The 17,204-nt window shown below is 37.6% G+C and overlaps 1 protein-coding gene across 4 annotated transcripts in view; it reads right to left on the reverse strand.

Annotated features, from left to right (window-relative positions):
* The window catches only part of lrch2 (leucine-rich repeats and calponin homology (CH) domain containing 2), a 111,757-nt gene extending 96,960 nt beyond the window's left edge, over positions 1 to 14,797 (reverse strand). For 2 of the 4 annotated variants that reach the window (XM_015351076.2, XM_015351077.2), the window contains exon 1: positions 14,514 to 14,795. In XM_015351076.2, the coding sequence (XP_015206562.1) occupies positions 14,514 to 14,766 (253 nt within the window). In that variant the 5' untranslated portion in view covers positions 14,767 to 14,795. Of the gene's footprint in view, positions 1 to 14,513 lie in introns of all 4 variants that reach the window. The other 2 variants (XM_015351074.2, XM_006632640.3) reach the window with 2 other exon arrangements.
* Positions 14,798 to 17,204: the final 2,407 nt, after the last annotated feature.

Genomic DNA, 17,204 nt, shown 5'->3' on the forward strand with positions numbered 1-17,204 from the left:
AGTTTTATATTATTTTTAAAGAACGTGGACAGTACAAGCATTCATTTTTGGGACAATCACATGAAAAGGTTGGTACAAAATTTCAACTGGCAAAATTGCCAATATGTTGCAAATACATCTCTGAACTTTGTTTTTCCTCATATTTGATGTTCTCCTTTAACGCACACCTGCCAGACAGGGAACCTAATGTGCTACTTGAGATTCGAAGGCTGGTTGAAGGGAAGTAACATACAGAGTAAAGAATGCCATAAGGCAGGAGGACAGGATATACACTGAGAATCTGAGAAGTCCATCACTGACAGAAGTGTAATATTTGGGCATTTAAGGTTGTTGTATATAAGAGAAAGACAAATAAATCAATCAAGCCATGAACTGGTCAAGGACGACTTTTATAACAACATTATATGATTGCACATGAAAAGGCTCTGGGAATCTAGTTAGGAAAGCATTAATGTTTTGGCAATGTACTGTCACTGGCAAACGTCAAAATATGGTGGGATAAAACATCAGGGCATTTCTAACTTTATGGTTAAAAACAAACACTGAAATCTTACATGTGCAGCCAGCTCATCTGGATGATACACAAATTACATGCTCAAATTATATAATTAATTAAATTAGATAATGGAATATGAAAGTGTACTGTTCACCACTTGATTTGTAAATGAATTTCTGTAACTCTCAGAATTTCCTCTTTCGTTGGATAATGCTCACAAAATACTGCAATTTCAAACAGCACTCAATGAGAATGAAATTGTCTTTATGACACTATTTAACCAGAAAGCTGGCAATTTAGTTGTAGGATTAAGCTTTTTAACTATCCAAAAAGTAGACGTAGCGTTACAGAAGTCAATCATTGCAATTGTTTTTTTTTTCAAAACCAAAGCTCCAGGCCAATGCCAATCTTTTTTAAAAGGTATCGTTCAAAAAGTGGAGTTTTAAAATATTTTTAAAATGCAGGTATGAGCTCCACCCAGTTCAAAAAAGGCCAGAGAAAATTCATTCTAGGTACGTAAATACAATAGCACAACAAAAAAGAAGTTGACTTCACTAAACTAGCTTAGAGCAGATCACAGCAAAACAAATGTGAAATGGCACACAAGGAAATTGTGTTTTGTTAAATGCCAAGAGTTTAGTTTGTAGCCTAGAAAGAATAATGTTGCTAGTGCAGAAATATGTTTAGTGTTAGCAAACCTAAAGGTCTCTTGCTATGTTTGTCTTAAGCTTAGAACACAGGCAATCTAAACTTATCACAGCTCACCGCCACAAAGGAGTGCTGTTTTTGGAAAAAGGAAGACTCCCTGCCTTTTATGGTAAAGTTTCAGCTCTCATGACATAAGCTCCTCTTTGTAAAGGAACCAAAAGAAACTGAAAAAAGTCTAGAAACATTATCTTGTAAATTGCTGTAAATACAGTACAAAGACTAAATTTGGAGAGAACTGATATGTGACTGTTAAGATGGCATGGTAGGGCTGTCATGGCTATCAAGTAGAGACTGAACAACAGATAACAGAGCACAGCATTTGCTGTTATTGGAAGCACTTGTGCTTAATATCCAAAAGCTAAATGGCCTAACAGCACTTTACACACAGTACTATAATCTATTCTGCTTTGGTAACTAGACATACAGTACAGCAATACAAGAATAACCAATTTTAACAACACTTCAGCTACAGTGCGCCAACAGTACACAGAATACAGGAGGTATTAGCTTAACTTCAATATTTCTAAAAAGAGGTAAGTGTAACATTTTAATTCTTCATCTTAGCATAAAAATAAAAGCAGTTTATGTAACGTAGGAACTGATGGGCACTAGGTGATTATTTACTGATTCATTTTACAGATATCTGCTAATAAAAAGCCAAACAGCAAACAATAATGCTGGTGTGTTATTAATCATTCATGACATTTACATTAACAAATCCCAAAAGACATTTGATACACAGCAGTTAAGTCAATAAAATATTAAGAGTTTGGCAACATACAACAGGACCAAAGCTTTCATGATGCCTTATACAGGCAATAAGGAGCAATTAAAAACACTGGAGATGCATACTTTACAATGCCAAACTGAATGAAAATGTGAGACAGTCAATATTAAGACTCTGTTGACTTTTAATAGGCAAGAAAGAGACCTATTGATCAAGACTGTACTGTATGTGAACTTCCTCAAATCTTGAACTGTATGGTTTACCTCAAATTATTGCCACTTTTACTGAAATCACAGCTGTGTGCTGCCTGAAACTGAAGAAGTCTGAGAGCTCTTGGAAGGAATGAAGCCCACTGAAACAGGGAAGTGAAGGAAATTGTTTACAGTACAAGCATTCATTTTTGTTCAGAGAGTAGAGTCCCATTGAAAAAAACAATCAAATATATGGTTCTTTGTTCTTAGATTTTATTTCACAAATGCAGGATAAACAAGGTTGCTAGCCACATAATTCCAGTTCATTCTGAGACAGGATAGTTGTTGTACCACTTTAAAAAAGTTGTTTTCACCCTTTTCAGAAAATGCTAGCTGATAAATATTGCTATTTATTTTATTTGTTCTATTTCTGCTTTGCAGCTAACATCTGATATAGTTAAAGAACAGTAAAACACACTGGATAGTTACTAAAGTAGTAACACATTTAACATACCCCTCACTCTAGCCTGTGACAGTGCATCTAAGTGACATCACCACTTACATCCCCACAGTTGCAGGCACACTGCACGGGTGGAAGGGAGGATACACCCTGGAGGGGATGCTAGTCTATCACGGAGCAGCCATACAGACACAGACACACACACACAGGAAACTGGAGCACACAGAGGAAGCCTACGTAAACACAGGGAGAACATACAAACGCCAAACAGACAGCAAACCAGGTCCAGAATTGAAACTGGGGCCCCCAACGCTACAGGGCAGGAACCATTGCACCACGAAGTGTCCTTTGTTGATTCATAATCAACCCTATTTTGCACATTGACAGTGCTATGTTTAAACTGACATTTCTGAAACAACTCTGGCGGAAACAACAGAAAAATTAAATTTCTCAGAATCATTTATCACTGTCCTCAGAACTGAAATCTCAACCATAAATATTTTGTCCACTGCTTTTTTAATATATTGTTGTTGTTTTTTTAATGGACACTAAATGACTGCTTTTTCAATGCTTTTTTTTCCAAGATTGCTTTCCTGAAAGGAATGAGAGGAATTCAGAATAGTACACAATCTCAAGACAGTTTTGCTTCATTACCGTTGAACAGAGGAGCCTGCAGCATGTTTCCCTGTTTATGTCAAAACATAAAAACTTGGAACACACAGATCTTTATCTCTTCTTGCATTTCTCGTTTTCATAAACCCTCATCAAGGTCAAAACAATGTCTTACAAAGGTACTGTAAGTAACTGGGGCTGTTGAGAGACTCACTTAAGTAATTAAGTAGTTGGGGTTCCACCAACAAATGCCTCAGAAAGTGACAGATAACAGTTCAGAGACCAAAGGCGCAAAATTATCATTAGCACACAGTGTGGTGCTAAAGTGTAGTTTACTTCTAGATGAGCACTCTCATGCTGGGCTTTGCTTAAAGTTACCCCTGCCAACCAGATGTCATGACAGTTTGCAGTGGTCATAAGAGAGCTGTACCAGTTTCTCTATAAGACAGCTCTGCCATGCCATTTGTAGTGTGGGTATGCTGATTAAGGTGTTGGAGGATATGAATGCTGTTTTGAGAACCGAGCAGATTATTCAACTGGCAAATCTAAACTAAGAAACAAAGAGGAGAAAATAAAATGGCATGTGACACCATTATATAGGGCTGAGATTCTCATTCAATATCAATCTGTAAAAATACACTTTCAGTGATTTACATATAACTTCGGGGCTGTTTAAATCCCTATTTGCTCCTCCAACACAAATACAGTAAATGCATAGGTCCTGAATTTGAACTGCTAGCATAGTTCCAGTGACTGACACCTTATCTGGTGTCCTTTGCCTTTGTCTCATGCAGATTACAGAAACGAGTGATAGCCCAGGAAGAGCTGCAAATTGCTACACTGCAAATACCCTAAAGAAATATAAAGCATAAAAATGCTTAAATATGTTAAATCTGTCTATATTATTGTGTATATACATATTAGATACAATGAGAAACAAACATAAAAAAACATGCTATGTAGTTTGAGGTTGCATCTTTGCTTTGGTACCATACTGCAGTGTAGATATTAAAACACAAAAACAGGTGCTCATTGGACCAAATGCCTAGAGGGGAGATTCTGTGTTATATACTATTATTATTATTCCCATTCTGTTTACCCAAGGCTTAAAAGAGTGTGCATCCCCGTAATATGGAGAACAGCTTAAAAAACTGCTGAAATGCTACAAAAAACTCTTACAAACTGTCATACCTCTTGTAACACAGTATGACTGGAATTTGTGAGTAAGCCACTCTATTAAAGCAAGAAGAAATGCATGAAGAAAACCTGATTAGTGTATTGTGGCTAAAAAGAATAAACTAAACACAGCTATGTCATTGAAGAGAATGGACTGAAAAAAAACTAAATTCTAGATTAAAAAAAAACAAAAAACACAAAGAAACATCACATGACCACATAGTATGCAGAACCCAAACAAATAGCAACTTAGTTAGGAAACCTATTGTAAGCCTGATGATCAGCACATCGGAAAACTTCAAACCGTTCTACAGCACTTTAAACTAGAAATAACAGCCATTATAAAATGCACCAGACCCTCTGGTATCAACCCATACTCAGTGGTATTTCCTGTGTAACCATTCTTATGAAAAACCAGTATCTTTTTTACTGGCAAAAATGGCCTATAAAAAACAACCATTTGTTTCAGTCAAAATGGTTGTAGAATTGGATATACACTTACATTCAGTATACATATAGAAAGAGTTTTAGAACCTTCACACAAGTTCTTGCTAGGAAATGGGGAGATTCAACTGAAATATGAGTCTATTTGGAGCTTTTGAGGTCAAACTGTAAAAGAATGGGCCATCGCTTATTAGGGTATACTGTTTCAAACTCAACACTTCCAGGTTTGATCTTGTTTTCGGCAGTTCAAGAGTCAGATCTGAAGATCTGATGCCTAATTGTGCAGAAGACCAGCATTTCTGCCTTGGCAACATTTCCAACTTCTATGCTTTGATAATTCAATATACACAAATGTGTTTTCTAGTTCTGGGGAAAAAGATACAGGTTTGAACAACTTTCCAGTCATGTTTTCTTGTTTTTCACTGGAACCTCATCTGAGAGACTGCTGGGGTCAAGCTTTTCTCCTCTCCTAAACTCTGAAAATTGCCAAGAATTGTCTTCTTGTTCCATGTAAATATTACGGAAAATATTAAGGTAGAACCTTGGCCAGGGCTCCGAATGGGTGCTGTGAGCAAGCGACTACGCTTAACAAACTCCAGTGAATATCCAGTAATACAGTAAATAGATCTGCAGGTCAATTTGTTCGTAAAAGCTTTACCCGATAAAGGAGTTCCTCTTATCTGACGTAATAATGCATTTCCTTTGGCAAAGTTGACTTTCTTTAAGGCTTCTTTTGTAATGTGAAGACCATAACTATAAGCTTGAACAATATTACAGACATAGACAAAGTAGTACTGTTCTATTTTCTTTCTTTTTTGCTCCTGTGCATTGCCTAGATCTATGACAGATGCATCTACTGACAGTCTGGGCAGTGGTGGTTTAGGCTCTGATCTTGAAAGTGAAAGGTTTGGGGTTCAAATCACAGACATAGCACTCCTACTGTACCCTTGAGCTAAGGTACATCACCCTGATTAGTTGCTCAGCTGTATAAATGGGATACAATTACTAATGTCCCTATTTTAAGTTGGCTTTTTCTGCTGAATTTCACAATGGTATGATTATGCTTTACATAACTTGCTTATACATGAGAACGATGTTGGAACACCATTAATGGGAGAGAAAGCAATGTAAAAGAGAAACAGTCTCCAGTAGTCATTCAGAACTCATCCTCTGTACTGGCACTAGCAGCTTGTGTGCAGCTAGTGCCTGTGTCTGGCTCCTTGTGGCTCCCTGCCTAGTGTTTGCACATGCACTGTAAGGTACTGTGGGTACTGATATAGAATGTCATTCGCACCTACTGTTTAATCTTCACAGGATTCATCTATTCATAAATGGTGAATGGTGAATGATGAAGTACAGTGATTGTCACACTCTTCACAACTTGCTAGCCATCTCCTCATCTCAACAATTAGAAATATGACAAGTGCACAACATTGAAATACAATCCCATATTGCAGTACTACAAGCTTAGATAGAAATACACAATCTGAAATAACAATCAATAAACTAAAATGTTTTTTGTCCATTCCAAGATTTGTGTCTTAGGTGTCCTTTATATAAAGTGTGACAGCACATAAATTATTCTTTAACTTTTATCTTTATTCCACCACAGACACTTGGACATACTGTATATTATTTCCATGTAATTTAACAAAGAATAAGAATAAGTAAAAAACACAGATTGTTGTGAAACTTCACAACTCTTGAGTGTTGGAATTCTTTGCATGTTCAAAACTGGGTTTTGGGGAAATATAGCTTATACCACATTGACCACAGACTACACATCAGATTTACTTCAGGTGATGCTGTGTTAATAATATGATATTTCTAATGTTTGTTTCATTTAATGTGCAAACTATATAAAAAGCCACTTCTACATTGCAAACAGGTACGTAGAACAAACATTAAGAAGTTTCAGCGCTTTTAAAAAATGTGTTACTTGAGCTGCAATTTTTGGAAGTGTTATGAATCTAAACAAAAACGACCATGGATGAAAGAAGGTTCCAAATCAGACAACATTTTATCAACTGGAGCCTGCCATCCTAAGGACACAAATCTCCTGTTGCCTGGATTAAGGAATCCAGTGCCCAGGGATATAAACTGACCTTGGAATGCACGTTTGCAATCAGGTGTGAAGCAATGCAGTCAGACAAGCACAGCTCCAAGCAAAGAAGCTGCATAGACCTAACACAAGTCAAACCCACAATGTAAAAAAGGGAGGTGGAGAGGTGGCTAAGGATCTGCACCTGTGGCTGGAAGGTTGCTGGTTCAAATCCCATGGCTGGTAGAGGAATCCTATTCGTTGGGCTACTAAGCAAAGCTCTTAACCCCAGCTGCTCCAGGAACACTGTACAATGGCTGACCCTGTGCTCTAACCCCAAGCTTTTCTTGCTGTCTGTGTGTTTCATGGAGAGCGTGGGGGTATGTGAAAAAAATGAATTCCTAATACAAAATCTTATCTTAAAAACAACAGTCCACAAAAATAATGGGGTACTCAAATGCTCTTATTATATTGTAACGCAACGGGGGCTCAGGCAGGCGCCCTTGCCGCATCTGGTCGGCCCCATCCTGACTGAGGCTCGAACCCGGGACTTCCGCGTCTCTCTGCAGCGACCTAGCCCCGTGAGCTAAAGAGAGATCTCTCTACAGCCCAGTAGCTGTAGTCCTGCTATCACAGGGAAGGGCGGTGACATCACCTGCTCTGGTACGCCGGCTCTTACACAGTGCTTGTCGGCCGTAAGCGTTACAATATGCTTCCTACAGCTGCCTTATGATGAAGTTCAGCTTTTATATAGCCACTGCAGAAATATTCATATTCATAAATATTATTTTTCTGTGAACTACCTCCATTCTCCTTTGTAAGTGAATTAAGTAGCAATTTCTCCCACAGTATCCCCAAAAGGAAAGTCCGGGCCTCCTTTTTTGGCAGGGTAATAGGGTGTGCCAGGTCACCACTGAGGGAAAAAAGTAAAATCATTTATACCTTCAGAAGGACAAAAATAGATTTATTTAAAATAAAGTTTTTACAGTTTAAACAACATTAAAAAGAATTACAGGAAAATGTAGTATTCTGGGCTGTCTGAGTTGTGTTTAACCTAATCAGGATATGAACATTCCATTATTGTCCCTGTACCACTTAGAAAGTCTGTTCTATGTAGCACCGTACAGATACAGAACTTGAATAATAAAATAAAGAAATAATTGATCTGCTTCTTCCAACAAGATCCTCCACATGAAATTTAACATGAGGTAAAGGTATACTGCAGTTTTAATACTAAATAAAATGTGTTGAAGACTGGGGTTTTAGTTTTTATTCCTAAAACAAGTAATGTACACAATCTGCTGGTATTCTGGAACAAAAAAAAACTTATCAGGAGAATGCAAATTGCTGAATGTGAGAAGCATACTGAAAAGAGCTGTCTGCTTTCATTATTTAAAGAGAAAAAAAAGTGTGCACATGGTTACAGTAACCAGGTAGTGTAATACATTCTTGAAACTTCAGGCAAAAGCCACACAAAGAGCAGTAAAGCTTTTTTTTAAAGCAAACATTAAATTAATTTCAACTGAGAAAACTGCACTTCAATCTGAACCAATGAATTACATTTTATAGAAGGCCTTTTACTGAGGAATGTCAACAGTATCAGCATGAGGAATTTCCCCCAAAAAACACTCTTTTTCTGAGATGACGAGGTACTTTCTGCACATTTTAAAAACTACAGGTTCTGTAGAATTTCTCATTTTTGATTGCTTCCACGCCCTTCCATAAGGATTCCTAACCCTAGGAGGGTATAAAATCAAAGCTCTTAAAGCTCTTAGCTGTGGTCAGTTTTGCTTAATTAATGACTCTACATTGACAAAGCATATGTTATTGAGCTACAGTTCAGATTAATATTGTGTAACTTAAAATGATAAAATAACGGCTTTATATCTTCATATGTTTAAATTGTGGGCACTTATCAATAGGGAATTCAACAGGGAAGGTACATGTAAATGACTGAAATATGTCACTGCCTCACAACATATTTAACAATGCTATGAAGCAATGGCTTTAAACTATATTCATACACCTGGAAATTAATCAGGAAAATGATATGGCACTGAATGTTATCCTAAAATAAACGATAGAGCAGGTTTGCTTTTCAAGTACTTAACTAGGAGTTCACATGACTAGAACAAATGTAAAGACCACATTGAGCCCATGCAATCCAGTAGTTACACAATTAAGGTTTCTTACAAGACATGACAGGAGGTTCATGGTTCGAACCCTGGCTTTGCCTATTGGCCTAAAGAGTTAAGCTGAAAAACAGAATGAAGTTGCTTGCTTCTCTATTGATTAGACACAAATACAAGGGTCTAACTGCAGTAATTCACTCTGCAGCACTTAGTGAAGTAGCTCACATCTTTTACTTCTGTTATTCTGGATAATTCAATCTGAGGATGTAGGGGTTCCTAACCTTGGTCCTGTGGACTCACATATCTTCCAGTGATCACTGCAGTCAAGCTCTTTCCATATCTGTATCCCAAACTGAACTAACAGTTTTTTTTTACAGGAACCTCTGCAAGTTCAATTTCTACTCAAAAGTTGTAATTTTTAAATTCCTTAAGAAATTTAAAGAGGTCATCTCAAACATGCTTAACAATTTAAGAGCTCAAACTAATCATTTTCTTAAACTGATGATGGGATCAGTTATGTAACCTCAGCTGGAAACCCCCGTTCTAAAGGATTTATTTTTAGGCCACACAATAACTTCAGTGCACAATTGTCTGTGTCTGAAAATGGTTTTTCACCTTTTTTAGGTAGTGCTGTAAAATGCATCATGTTTTAAACATAAGACCTTAATGTGAATTGATCTTAACATGTTGTGGGGTTTATAACAGAAGTTCAGATCCTAATCTCACCTACTTCCACTTTTCTATATATGTATACTGTATCTCATCTTCTAGACTTCGCTTTTAGCATTTCTCTCACACCCGGTCTACTCCCTTGAAGCATCTCCCTAGCTCAGTTCTTGCAAAAATAAAAGGTTCATTTAGCTGCATCCTTACAATCAGTTACACCAAACAACCTGTAATACATTTGTCCCTCTATTGCATTCATTAGGATCTGACCAAACTACTTAAATTTCTCTTGGAGAACAGTCTTGCCAAGATTAGACATTAAACTGGAGATGTAAGCAAACAAATAGTATACCATCCACCACTTTCACCCCTAAAAGAATCTAAGTCTTATTTAAATTCAGTAATTGGTTGCCATTACAATTCAGAAAAGTCTCAGTTCACATGAGTGTTTACAGACAAGTGTAACCAACAGGACAAAAGCAAACACTTCATTATTCTATTAAGTCCCCAATGAACATAAAAAATATTCTACAATCTTAACTGGCAAAGTAGTTGAAGTTGACTGTATGAAACCCAACTATCAAGTGTTTTCAAACCTCTCTAGATGCACTCTAGATGTGTTCCAAATGAAAAAGATGTGTGTTTGGAAATACATACCTGTATAAATGCTGTATTTTATTTTCACTTAAAAGTACATGACATCATGTGCTGTTGCTGGCAGTGCAGAGAAACCAATAGTCTGAAAAGCCCAACAATCGCTGCTTTGATTACTATAACAGGGCCTACACTTTATAAATAGGACAGACACTTCCTGTCATGGCATGCTCTCTCTCATGAGTATGTACAAGAAAAACTGCAACTACAATGCAACACACGGGGAGCTTGTAAAGGACATATAAAAATGATACTAATTTAATGACATTAACCAAGTTTCATTGATGTTCCTCATATAGACATTGGTGTATAGATGGCCATAAAACAGATAAGAAAAATAAGAAGAATACTAGAAAAAACAAAAGGGAAAGATTCCAAATCCAGACTCTGTACGACACCTGTTATTAAAGAATGCGTTATCATTCTAGTGCCAGTGAAATCACAGGGCACTGCACAACCATAAAAAAGAGAATTTCTGCTACTCTATTCTGAATTATCCAAAGAAAATTAAAGAGTTAAAATTATTTACAACTGAAACTTATAACCTCTCATTCACTGCACTGTTGGTAACACAAGCCCTTTAATTATTTGTGTTATCATGAAGCCAACCAGTCAAATAGAAAGCCTATAAAGAGTTTAACTACAACTATTGTGTGTGCCTAAGACTGTAAGATTTTCCTTTAATAAAGAAACCTGAAAAACCTAAACAGGTTTCATATGCTTATGGGTGGACTTGTTACATTTAGCTCTGTAAACCAACATTCCTCACCAAATGTCGCAGGTTGCAACTTAAAATACAATGTATCCCATCCAGGCTTGATCCAACATGAGTATACAGTATATATAAAATTTAATTACACTGATACTTACTTCTGGTCCCGGAGGCCTGTAGTGTCTTTGTTTTCAAATCAGTCTAACTGCCTTGATTTGAACTAATTATAAGTAAAGATTTGGGCTGTATTACCACCATTTCCTTGTATAAACTGATTCTAAATTACTGATTAAACATGGTAGAATGGGGCCTACCAGGACTAGGAGCAACTATCACTGCTCTAATATGGTAATTTCTTGTACCTCATTCAAGAAAATGGTAATGAAAGACAGTGATTATACAGTCACAGCTTCCAAATTTAGTTTTTTTTTTATAGTTGAACACTTATTTCTTATTTTTTTAGATCTGTTTAGTGTTTTAATTAATTAAATGACTAACTGTATGAATGAAACGCCTTCTTCCGTTCTTAAGACAAACCTAAAAAAACCTACAAAGCACAATGAGCTTCGGCCCACAAAGACAGCCTAATGCTCTCTCTCTCATGTACAGGACACCCTTAGCTCAATGGCTGGCTTCTTCCACCCCAGCTCCTCAAGCTGATTCAGCTCCTTGTGAGATTCGCATGCAAACACTTCCCCATGTGGTCTGCTGTTTTACATTGGCTGCTATAAAACAGAAAAATGTCTCATTTCCTTGCGAACAACAGAAGTCTAATTTTATGTCAGACATGCAACCACTGACAATGCGTGAAACCCTTGCAGACCAGGCAGCACACAGCATTTGCCTTTTTTTGTTACAGATCAGACACAATCTGCCCTTCGCTAATAATAAGTCCATGCTTGGTCACAGGACTCTGGCTGATTTTACTCCTGGGACCTGATAATAATCCCAAATAGCCTTTGACATGAAAGAGCTACAGTAATATGCATAACAATATAAGTGGTTTTAACTATAACCACCTTTGTTCTCTTGTTCACTCTGCAATGGGTACATTCTAAACTCAGGCTCTATCACAAACAGAAAAAACACTAACAGATGCTGTATTCCGCACATTAGTTTGAACCATCTCAAAAAGGGGTATTTTACAAATTGTGCAACTTGCCTTTTAGTCCTACTCCCATCACATGTCCCCAGTGACTCTTGTGTTGTTCAGTTTTCATGCCATCAGGAATATGAGGGTTTTAGAAATATTGTAATACTTCTTTGTAGCTTATATTGAAAACAAATTGAGTACTGCTCTATTCACAAACCCTGCAAAACTATTTTGTGAGGCTCATTAAGATACTCCAAATTCAAGGTGACTCATGATAATCAGATCTTTGAATTGTTCCTAGAAGCCTCAGAAAGTAAACAAAGTTGCATCTGCCTCATCTACAGTATATTGGGATGAGAGACCTCTAAGGAAAACCAGATTGCTACTGTAAGTGGTGCTGGTAGACCAGTAGGTGGCACTCTTCCCTCTGGAAGGGAATTTCCAAACCAAACCTCCAGCATGGTGACAAGGAACTCTTTGCTGTAACCAAGGTACTGACTAATTGGTCATTAGTATTCCCAGTGCTGTTCAGAAGAGTTGGAAACCCCAGTGGTCCTGGCTCAATTCCACTTTGGGCTTGCACAAAGTGGCCAACCTTAGTTTCCCTCTTAAATCACTTCTCAACCTGATCTGCCATTTAGGGGGTCTGCATGTGCAGAAACGCTTCAGCCCATGAGCCAAGTGGGAGCTACAAATACAAGGCGTTATTAATTATAGTTCAGGACACTGTAGATGAATAAATGCATTGTTCATATCTTAAGACAACCTTCAGATGACTATGTTAAAACTGTTTTATAATACTACCAGTTTTACACAGCTTATTAATTGGTTATTCTAAGCCTAATGCACCACTTCATTTTATGTTGCACTCAGCAGCTGGAGGTGAATCCTTCAAAACGCCCGTGAGCAGGTCACAAGGCACTTCTTAATCAACAAAGTTACTTACAGTATCATGTGTAATCGAGGTCATGAAAAGTGATGTATCATTCATTCATCATTGTGATTGTCCAGGATGACTTAAAATTGGAAGCATTTTGTTGTTTTGTTTTTTAAAGGCGCTGTTCCACAACGACCCTTAAGACTGAATTTATACAACAGGATCCTTACCTACAGCCATGAGATACTGAGACATTCGCAAGCCAATATTCATGGATGAAACCTATTATTGAATTGCTGTGCCCTGCTGTATTTTAGCATAGGTTCGAACGACAGTGAAAAATTGGGTCAAAACATTTTCTTTTTGTTTTTGAACTCGAGCATTGTGGGGCTGCGTTTCTGACGTGGTTTAACACCCACTGAAATGATCAACCGCTTTCTAATCAGCCTGTATAAAATCGTCAGTGATTATATCCCGCAGTCGAGAATAAAATGATGTCTCCTTGTCACTGTTGTTGTATTTAAGGGAACTGTCCAGATAAATACCGCAACAACCCCTAGACATAAACTCAACAATCTCCACATTTTTTACCGAATCTTTTGGTAACACGTACTATAGACAAATTCATGAAAATCGGGAAATCTATTTACCACACCGATAAAACACAATTCAGATCAGTCCACAATGAAACTGTGATTCCGAATGGGTTATGTGCAATGTAGTCTGCAGAGCACAAGACAAATACGGAACTATGAATGAAATCGTCTGCTTTTTTGTGAATAGAAACTGCTCACAAAATGAGAAAAATGCGCACATAGAGCAATTCGTGGATACAAATTAACAGCAGTGTATGCCTTTTCTCTTGAATGAAAAAAAACAAAAATATCTGAGAAACAAATCCGTTATAGAGACAGGCAGTCTTTCACGTTGTCAAGAAACGTACAAAGGTGGTGATGGTGATGAACGGTAACCAGAAATCAAGACGTTTCCATCTTATTAATCAGGTCTTATTAATACTTTAATATGCCTTATATTCATGTATTGTACACAGCTTTGCAGCACATTAGTTTTAACTTAAGCAAAATCTACTGCCATTTAAATGCAAATACATTTAAATTTTCAGTCATGATTTTTTCAACGAAGAGAGAAGAAATAATAACCTGAAAAATCCTCAAAACACAGCAGCTCGCCTAGTTTTTCCCTGCTTATGTACACAAAGTTTGTTTTTCATTTCTGTTGTTTTTGCATCACGTACGTGCAGATGTTAAAGCACGCGTTACAAAAATAACAGGTGACTAACACAAGGGGTTTAACGTACACAACGATATGCCTCTTGTGTTAGACCATTGTATTGGGTTAATACATTGGATACAAATAAATGACACCAGCGAAAACAATGCATGGTGAATTATTTTGACTGAAGCTTGGAAAATGAAAGGCACAATTTCTATAATGATGACTGGCGATTAAGGAGTAGATACAATGCAGCCTGAGCTCCACACGTCCAGTGTTTCTGAAACCCACCTGCTTGTGTTGTATCGGTCAGGTCATAGCTCATACCGGGAAAATCTCTCAGTTTCCTCCCGCTAAGATTTAACATCCCCGAGCACACCGCATCCTCCAGAGCCCGGTCCAAGCTCCTGGCCGTGTGCAGGTGGTGCTGATGATGCAGTAGTCCCGGATTCCAGTGAGGTCCATTCGGGTAGTGATGGCTTTGCAGAGCTGTTACTGCTCCTCCGCCTCCCTGACTCGCCGCCATTTTCATATGAGAAATCATACGGACAATAATAACATTCAGGCAGGGAGCCTCTCCGCCTCGACGCCCATGCGCAGGACTCGCAGCATGCAAAAGGGGATGGACCTCGAGATTAAAGAACTGAATGAGGGAGGTTCAGCCTGAGTACTAGCGGATTCGGGAACACGCCTAGTTGAGCTTGTGCCTCTAAACCTAACTATTAAAATGTTACGTGCACTACCTTGAAATACGTCTTTACTTTTCATGAACCATTCTAAATCTATCATTGTGGCAAAATGTTAAACTCAGGCGAAGAAGTTTAAGAATCACCATGCATGTATTCCCACAGGTCTAACCAATAAAATGTAAATCGGTGACACACATCATTTTGCCACACGTTGCACCTGCTGACACGTGTCCTGTCGTGACACAAAAGTATGTAATGCTATGGAGTAGAACAACTCCGTTTCAAAATCTTGGAACTACAGTATGTTTATAACTCCCAGGGGCAAAACGTATGCGACATACAGTGTGCGATTCCGTATCTGATCAAAATGCTGGACTGGGCACCCGAGCATGCATGTGCTATGGGTGGTCCGTTTGCACCCATAGGACCATAAACACTCATGAGAGCGACTGGCATTGTGAGGCCTGGTGTTATATGAAATATAACGATCTTTTGACACAGCAGCCCAGGCTTAGTGACTTTGTGTAGTACTTAGTGGCATTGGGACAGCCTCATGTTGTCGTGACAAAGAAGGCAGTGGTGTTACCACAATCACACAATAAACCATGTTAAAATAATGTATGCCATCAGTACCAAACAAATCCTGCAATTTTTACTAATAGTACAATAGTTTTCTGGTTTATTGTGGTGATTATCACAGGACTATGCCATGGTAAAGAGGTTACAAAGCTACAAAGGTAAGATACTGTAATTACCACTGAACAAAACAATAGCCATCATACACTCTGAAATAACCCCCCCAATATGTACTACATTCTCTCATGGTAGTTTTTGAAGCAGTACTTTTCCAAATGTGCTAGGTTTCTCCTCAGCAATGGATAAACAAAGGCTTTTATTTAGGGTTACTGTACTTACCTATCTCATTCCTGTTTTTTTTTTGTTGTTGTTTGTCATGGTGCTCAGTAAAACCAAGATCTAGTTGAATCTAGTTTAAAGTGACAGCAAAATAAAGGAATTTCTCCATGTGACAGACATACAAACTCTCTCTGCTATAAATATAATTAAAAAATATAAAATCAGCTCTACAGTTTTTTGTCATGTGTCAAGTACAAGTGATCAAGAATGATGTTCAAGCAGGTTAGCAGGTAAACTGAAAATCTTACAGAAATCTTAAAATTCACAGCATAAAAAACAGAGCACATAGAGAGCCCCCATTATACAGACGATGACACAGTCATAAAAATACTTTATTTTTTTTAAGTTAAAACACTTATCGTTTCAAATCTGGGGATGGTATGTACTGTCCGTTGCTAGCATATCAGATTGAGAGATTTGCCAGTAAGACATGTTGGCTTCTTATTTCAGTTTCACTGAACATGTAAATGATTCATTTTTCAATTAAAATGTTGTTAGGAAATAGTTTATTGCAGCACCACTGAATTTGGTGAACACCCATAAAAGCAAAAACGTTTTTTTTGTGTGTGCACATGTGTAACCCCTTTGGTTGTAGAAATAGTTTTACTGGAGTAAAACTAATACTCCAATACTGTGCAATGTAGTAATTCCACAATAACCGTACAAGAACCATGTTTCCAGTTTTTAACGTTTTTTATTATGTCATCATCACATGGCCATGACTCACATGGGTCATTCTTACCTAATTCAGACAGAAATTAGTTAGTCAGAAGTTATAATTAAATGTTGCAGTGAGTTGAACAATTAGATTTGCCACAGAAAGATAGACCCTATGGCATGTTATGATTATTATGATATCTGTATTAAAAATAATAACTTCTAAGGAAAATGGGAGGCAATGTGGGGTTATAATTATAGTGCTGCCTTGCAGCACTCTGGGCCTGGGTTCAAGTCCAGATCTTTGGTGCGATATGTGTGGAGTTTGCATGTTCCCCTTGGTTTGTGTGGGGTTCCTTGCAGGTATTCCAGTTTCCTCCTACAGTCCAAAGATATACTGGTAGGTTAATTAGCATCTTGGAAAATTGGTCCTGGTGTGGGTGTGTGCACGTGTACCCTGTTCTGGACTGGCATCCTATCCAAGCTGTATCCTGTCTTGCACCCTTTGCTTGCCGGGATAGGCTCTGGTTCCCCCATGACACTGAACTGGATAAAGCAGTTAGAAAATAGATGCATGAAAGTGAAACCTGTTATAAAAGTGAAATATTTTTTACAGATATTTATCCATTACAACCTTACCATTGAAACATCCTTAAGAATTCTGCTATATAAATTCACATTCAAATATTATTAATGATCTTATTAAAGGCACGGTGCTATA

This window comes from Lepisosteus oculatus, chromosome 8 (genome assembly GCF_040954835.1).
Source record: "Lepisosteus oculatus isolate fLepOcu1 chromosome 8, fLepOcu1.hap2, whole genome shotgun sequence".
In the NCBI taxonomy this organism is placed as follows: domain Eukaryota; kingdom Metazoa; phylum Chordata; class Actinopteri; order Semionotiformes; family Lepisosteidae; genus Lepisosteus; species Lepisosteus oculatus.